Source organism: Alnus glutinosa, chromosome 8 (assembly GCF_958979055.1).
Source record: "Alnus glutinosa chromosome 8, dhAlnGlut1.1, whole genome shotgun sequence".
NCBI classification, from domain to species: domain Eukaryota; kingdom Viridiplantae; phylum Streptophyta; class Magnoliopsida; order Fagales; family Betulaceae; genus Alnus; species Alnus glutinosa.
The window spans coordinates 16,043,207-16,050,962 of NC_084893.1; the positions used below are offsets into that span (position 1 = coordinate 16,043,207).

At 38.1% G+C, this 7,756-nt stretch overlaps 1 protein-coding gene across 1 annotated transcript; it reads right to left on the bottom strand.

The window, feature by feature from the left end:
* Nucleotides 1-235: 235 nt before the first annotated feature.
* On the bottom strand, nucleotides 236-4,422 carry LOC133876506 (elongation factor 2-like). Its single transcript, XM_062314796.1, has 4 exons — nucleotides 4,351-4,422; nucleotides 3,630-3,715; nucleotides 3,442-3,529; nucleotides 236-2,871 (listed from the first exon to the last, which is right to left on the bottom strand). Exons 2-4 carry the CDS (start codon nucleotides 3,630-3,632, stop codon nucleotides 431-433), a joined length of 2,532 nt encoding a protein of 843 aa, XP_062170780.1. The 5' UTR covers nucleotides 3,633-3,715; nucleotides 4,351-4,422; the 3' UTR covers nucleotides 236-430.
* Between the last annotated feature and the right edge of the window lie 3,334 nt (nucleotides 4,423-7,756).

The following is a 7,756-nucleotide window of genomic DNA, read 5'->3' on the forward strand; positions in this document are numbered from 1 at the left end:
CCTCTCTCTCTTTCTTAGTTCCTTAGTTTGTTCCTTTCTTTTCAAAAAGACCTATTTGTAATCCTTTTCCCTTATAAATTGAATTAAAGAAAAAAGAACCACCAGCCACGTAAGAAAAAGGAAACATCACGAACAAATAGTATACCAGATTGCAAATTTATGAGTCAACGGAAAGCTTTAGACTAAAAACCTTTTACATCTATGAAATCACACTCAATCAAAAAAGGCACATATCTCAATCCTAATGAGCTGAAGATAAACCAATTATTTCCGCCCTTGTAAAAAGAGAACTAATTCTTAAAAAGTAACAAATGTGAAAATACACAGAATCTAAAGTTCTAAACCAAAACATAACGAGAAAAAAAGAAAAGCAAAACAGTTGATTGGGCGAGCAACAATGAGAAGAAAAGAAAATATGGCAGAGGCTAACTTATAGCTTGTCCTCAAATTCGGAAAGCGGTGTCATCTGCTCCTTCAAGCCCTTTCTCTTGCGGATGTCCGTAACAAGCTGAGAAGCCTGGGATCCAGGTTCCAATGGATCGGATGACATCATGTCCCAGTGATCAAAGACACATTGAGGGAAAGCTTGCCCTGAGGTTGCAGCCCTCAAAGTGCTCGAGAATCCGAAAGATTCAACGACAGGAAGGTATGCCTTGATGTTGTATAGGGGGGTACCAGGCCTCTGCATTTCCTCAAACACATGCCCACGTTTCTGGTTAAGAACACTGTAGATACCGCCAAGTGCCTGCTCAGGAGCTTGTATCTCCACCAGGTATACAGGCTCAAGAAGCCTGGGCTTCGCTGTAATCTGGGAGGCATAAATAACCCTCCTAGCAGTTGGAATGACCTGACCACCTCCTCTGTGAATGGCATCAGCATGAAGAACAACATCACAGACTTCAAAGCAGATACCCCTCATGTTTTCTTCCGCCAATGCACCTTCCTTAGATGCCCACTGGAACCCTGCAACAACAGAATCCTTAATTTCATTCAGGTACTGAACTCCCTTGCACATATCAACGACCATGTTAGGGCCAGTGGTCTCAGGGCCAAAACACCAGATTTTCTTCGCTAGATCCTTATCCCAACCAAATTCCTCAGACAAGATTTTGGAACGAGCTTTAGGATCATCCCTTGGACCGATACGACCATCGTCAATGGCCTCTGCAAGCCCGTCCTCCATGGGGCGTGCTTCCATGTACAAACGGTTGTGCTTGTTGGGCGACTTACTCATCACAGTACGGCATGACTTCTCAAGGACCGTCTCACGGAAGGAGACAACAGGATCAGACTTGATAATCTCCGCTCCACCCATGAAATCATCCTGCAAATCCTTCAAACATATCTCAAGGTGGAGTTCTCCAGCACCGGCTATGATGTGCTCCCCAGACTCTTCAATAGTACAGACAACCATAGGATCTGACTTGGCCAAACGTTTCAGGCCCTCAACAAGCTTAGGAAGGTCAGACGCAACCTTGCATTGAACAGCCACACGCACGACAGGTGACACAGAGAACTTCATGGCTCGGATTGGGTGTGCATCAACTTCCTTCTCGTTTGTCAAAGTAGCATTCTTGGTGATATACTGATCCAAACCAACCAAGGCAACAGTGTTACCACAAGGCACATCCTCAACTGTTTCCTGCTTCTTACCCATCCAGATAACAGTTCTCTGCACGCTCTTAACATACAAGTCCTTCTTTTCCCCAGGCACAAAGTTGGGACCCATGATTCTAACCTTCAAACCAGTAGAGACCCTTCCAGAAAAGACCCGACCAAAAGCAAAGAACCTACCCTTATCAGATGCAGGAATCATTTTTGATACATATAGCATAAGAGGCCCATCAGGATCACAGTTCCTGATAGCATTAGCATAAGCATCATCAAGGGGACCCTCATACAAGTTTTCAACACGATACCTTTGGGCCTTGGATGGGGAGGGAAGGTGAAAGATCATCATTTCCAATAGGGCACTACTTGCTGGGAGCCAGGTCTGCATCACACGTTTCATCAATGCCTTCCCCATTAGGTCCTTCTCTTCTGACTTCATGGTGACACAAAGTTTTTCCAACATGGGCCACAGTTTGTCCTTCTGGTCATTCATGCAAATGCCAATAAGCTGCTTGATAGGTTCGTAGCAGAACTGAACAAAACCACGCTTGCAGGTAGGAGAGCCAGTATTCTTGTTGGTCCATTTCTTTGTAGCTGGGTCAAAGAAGTTCTCACCCCACAGCCGATCCATCATTTTTGCCTCATCAACTCCAAATTTGGACGCATACATCTTTGCAAAGTTGGTCAGTGTAAAGGCCCAGCCATGCAAACCAGCAGAGAAGGCAACTGTCCCTTTCTCAGGGTAAACCTGGACATCACCAAGGAGGGGATCTTCATATGTAGCCATGATGACATTAGCATTCTCAATAACCCTCTGGAATGTTTGGTAAGCCTCCTCTCCATCAACCTGGAGCTCAAGGAAACACCTGTCCATCTTGTTAACGGTCAAGACAGGCCTAATCCTTTCTCCCAAGGCCTGTCGAAGCACAGTTTCTGTTTGGACACAAACGCCTTCAACACAATCGACGACCACAAGTGCACCATCAGTAATGCGAAGAGCAGCTGTAACCTCCGATGAAAAGTCAACATGCCCAGGGGAATCAATGAGATTGATAAGGTACTCATTCCCATGTCGCTCTCCCTTGTAGCTCTTCAGAGCCTCATCAGTCATCTCATAGTAGAGGGAGATACCAGTAGATTTAATTGTGATGCCACGCTCCGCCTCGTCCGCACGAGTATCTGTCATCCGAACATCACCTGCAGATTCTTGTGCAATGATACCAGCAGCAGCCACGAGAGAATCTGTAAGTGTAGACTTCCCTGAAATTTTATAGTTAAATACATCATTAGAACTTGAAGCACCAAAACATTCAAATAACAATATAAAATAGCATAAGGCATACTAAAGAAAGTCATAGAACATGTGCTAAAGTAACAACATGAAATAACATTTACAGGACTTCAACAAACAAAACAAAAGATATTTCATAATAAGAGGCATATAAATAAAATTAAAAGTACATTAATTTAACAAGCACTAAATTAACAAAAACAATTTGCAGCACCGCACAAAGTTAGAAGCATCCTTGTTAAATATACACCAAAACTTAAAGCTAACATCAGATGGCATTTAAAACACGGAAAGGCAAAATCAACGTCCATCTTGCCCCTAATGGATGAAAAAAACCTCCCACTTATGCATGCTACAGTCAATGACTGCAATGCGTCCTAACAACAACACAAATTTATTGCACGACTAGTCCTCTCTTGCTGGAGACAAATGTTTAGTCAGATTTGCAGATATAAATTTGCATAAATGCAAAACTTGCATACAAAAGATTTCGTAACTAAAAATAAACCTAGTAAGCCAAAGTATAATAGAAATCATACCATGATCAACATGTGCAATAACAGACATATTACGAATATTGTGTTTGTAGTCCATAATCCTACGAAGCTCGTCTGCTGTGAACTTCACCTGCACAAATCACAAACAATTCTTCATTAACCATGAACAGAAAATGGAAAACAAAATCAACAACCAAACAAGCCATATTAGACAGAAAGAAATGAATTACCATCTTGGCTAGCCTTTATAGAAGACACAAAAAAAAAAAAAAAAGGTATTCACACGGAGGTCTTCCACCAAGAATCAAATTAAAACCTGCCCACAAAAACAAAAAATTTAGTCACAGTTAGATTGACACGCGCATAGAGCAAAGAATACGATATAATATTGTTTAGCCCATATTCTACTCTTTTCTTTTAACAACCATAAGACAATTTATAGGGGGGGAAACACATTTGCTGATAACAGGGTCCGCACAAATCATAGAATCGGCGTCCCCGAAGAAGCAATATGAGCTCTATTCAAACATGTAATTCTCAGCAGTCATTAATGCCAATGCAAAGAGACAGAAGAGAAGAAAATTTAGGAAAGAAAAAAAAGAATACCGAACCAATCAGAATCAAATGTAAAAATGATGCATAAATACATATAACATAATTTTGTTCAATGTATATATACACACATAAATATTGCACCCTCCCAACAAATCATGAAGAAAGCCAATCCCATACTTTTGGTTTATCTGCGGTTTAAAATCTGGATTTGAAAGACCATATACGAATCCAAGAAAAAACAAAGAAAGATGGGAACAATTATAAAAATTATTCTCAATAATCAGTCTCGTCCAGATCTCCAAACGAACCATACACGAAAAACGCGAAAATGTACAAAATAAGCGCAAAAAATAAATCAAGAAATGAGCTGAAGTTGAAGACAAAGTAGGAGCGAACCTGATGGCAGCCTCCTCAGATGTAAACGGAATGCGACAGTGAGTGAGCGAGAGAGCGGGCGGGCGAGAGATAGCTATATATATTTCAAGTAGTCGACCACGAACTCGCCTAGGGTTTTTGTTATTCGCTGGGCTGGGTTGGATTTGGCTGGTTTGGGCCCCAAGCCTATTATTTTCGTCTGACCTTGAACCTTCGTTGAAAAGCTCGAGCCTGAAGGCCCAAAAAAACAAATACTAAATTAGTGGCTTTTTGTTCATTGTAGTCGGTGGTCCTTGGTCTACTTTGATAGAAATTGAAGTAGGAATTAAAAAAAAAAAAAGAAAGAAAGAAAAAGAAAATAGCAAGAATCATTCTCTTTTAAAAAATCTTTAGAAGCTTCATTACAATTTATATTATCAAGATGAGGTGTTTTTGAGTTATTCTTTTTTGTTTTTTTCTACACAGCTATATTGCTTGTGACACTTTTTGTCCACAATTATTATATCTATATTGCATCCATGACTACCATAAGATAAACAATTATAATTGTGTATCATTGTATGTGATTTATATCTTAACATTTGAATTCACCATATGATAACATGTGCATCATGTGAATTTATGCTCACTAAGTCGAAGATTTGCACTTGTATCTTTTTTACTTATGAAATACGTGTTGTTTTATAGCCAGTTACTTAGATGACGGTTCCAAAGAGGAGGATGGTTCGCTTGGAGGACTTGATTCGAGTTATCTTTGAGAAGTTGGATCTAGTTTGGCCGAAGTCTATGTTGGATGAAAATGGGGGATAATCATCATAGTGTGATTGAGATCATCCATCTGCTCTATATTCTTAAGACTATGCCTTGAATCCTATGTTTAGCATGACTCTTAGACTCGGTTTGTAATATTTAAGTTGTGTTGGAGACTTGTCTATGTTATGATGTTTTCGTATTGCTCTGGTTGTTCATATTGCGATTGTGGATTTTAATTACTATCTTTCTATTATAAGTGAAAGTCTTCCGTTGTAGACTCTCTTTTGAAGATGATGAGATCTTTGTAGTCTTATTCTTTCTAGAATAATACTGGGAGACGAGCCATGAAGTTAACTACCAATTAGTTAATTTTTACTAAGACATTACAATAGAAACTCATTCTTAACCAAAATCACACTAAACCTCATTTTGACATGATCTAAGGTTTTAACATGATCTCTAACATAGTCCTAAACCATAATAACATTCTCATATAGAATTTGGTAATTCCAATATCATTAAGTCATTAAACAAACATTAATCTTGTATTAAAACCAAAAACCAATTAAAAATTGAAAACCTTAGGCTAAGGCACAAAAAACTAATTAAACAATAGGTTAGAAATAAGATAACAACCAAATAACACTGATAAAAACAAGTTAGGCTAGGAAAGTTACCTCACTTGAAGAACAAGAACCAATAGAGTTCATTCTCTCTCTCTCTCTCTCTCTCTCTCTCTCTCTCTCTCTCTCTCCAAAATCACTCTCTCACTCTTACTAGGGTTTTAAAGGAAACCAAATGGGGCTTAAGAGTCGTAAGGGTTCTATTTATAGGCATGAAAAGCTGAGGATAAGATTGAACCATCTGATTTTTCAAGTACTGCAAGCATTGAACATTCCAGTTGTACCATCGAGCATTTGGTGTACAATCGGACCAATGGTCTTAGGGTTTTAAGCGAATGTTCGGCCGTACTATTAAACGTTCGGCGTCCCACTCGAATGTTCGAGACCTAAATCGAATGTTCGACAAGCACATGAATTCTTAGAAGTTCAAAATCTCACACTTACAAACTAAGAACCAATCCTAGCACTCTTAAATTATAATTAGAGCATGCTTAGTCCTAATTAATGTTTGATGTATTACATGATCGATGCTTTCAACCGTTCAATCGGTGCTCCAAACTAATCGATCGGTCCTCAAAACTATTCGATTGCTACTTCAGACAGCATCTTGTGTTGTTTAGTAAAACAAGTAGTACTTTTGCTACAGATCTCGAAATTGTGCATACGGCCCCATTACGGAAAGCTCTTTTCAAGACGCACTTCTTGGTAGCCATTCCAATCTTGGTGAGTGTAATGCTCCACTTTTAAAAAAAGCATAAGTGATTTTTTTTCGATTTCCACATGACATTACGACATCGGGTCTGCTATGATGACAGTCAAAGTCCTATTTCTGCTAGATGACAACCGAAGTCCTATTTCTTTCACCCTCTCTAGGCAAAGAAGAATACGCCAATCTAATCAATTCTATGGAGAATTGAAGAACATGCAAGAAACTTGGTGAACCTTTGCAAAAAGCAAGTTCATCAATAGTCCTAAAGAATTGGCTAGCTCACACTCTGTCGACAAAAAGCAAACTTGAGTTTTGACAGCTAGCAGCGATAATAAAAGACATTGGGAAGCGTGGTGGACACATAAGCAAATGAACATGACACCTATTAGATGAATAAATAAATGTAAGAGAAATGGTATAGCTCCTTTTAGTGTCATTCTGGGTCTTTCTATACTGACATGACACCATGTTTTTAATAAAGAAAAATTACAGCTTGATTTCTCTTTCCTGTTTTTATTAAAAAATACAGTGTGTCATGTCAGCATAGGACCCTAAAAGGACACTAGAAGGAGTTCTAACATTCCTCTAAATGTAATTGTGTGTTGTCTTGTTATCTTGTGTAAGCCTTTTATGTATTTGTGTTTTGAGAGCTGATTGAAGCACAACTTATGCACAATTGTAGACACATGAGGTGAGACCCATGTGATGGGTCCCACCCCATGTGTTTACAAAAGTGCACAACTCTTGCACAACTGTTGTGCAAGAGTCTTTTCTCTTGTGTTTTTGGTTTGTTGCAAGTCTTTAGGTAATTGTGTTATGTCTTGTAGCTTCCTACTCTTCCATAAAAAAGTGATATTAATTGAGATAAACATCTTCAATCTTTAAAGGTGATAGAGTGATCAATTATTTGAAATCTAAGTAAAATCTAAAGATCTTATATTTGAAATCAAAACCTCAAAAATTAAATTCAAATCAAATAAAATCTAGGGACTAATTTTTTTTTTTCTCTATATATTATATATAGAGATAAATATACTTTACCCCTGAAGTACATATATATATATATATATATATATATATATATATATATATATATATATATGAGTAATGATTCACTACCACCTAAATATACAATTTTTCACCATCTTGCATATGTGGCAAGATGGTCCCCCACCTTAATTTATTTTTAAAAAATAAAAAAATTCAAAAAGTAGTGGGAGACCACCTTGCCACATAGGCAAGGTGGTGAAAAGTTGTATCTTTAGGTGGCAGTGAATCATTATTCTATATATATATATATGGATAAATTTGATTATTTCAAAAATAAATTATTTTAAAAAAC

What these genes read in the sequence shown, in the direction of transcription:
- LOC133876506 (XM_062314796.1), bottom strand. An exon ending in TATTGCACATGTTGATCATG is followed by an intron (nt 2,872 to 3,441) that starts GTATGATTTCTA and finishes ATAAAATTTCAG; the next exon opens with GGAAGTCTACACTTACAGAT.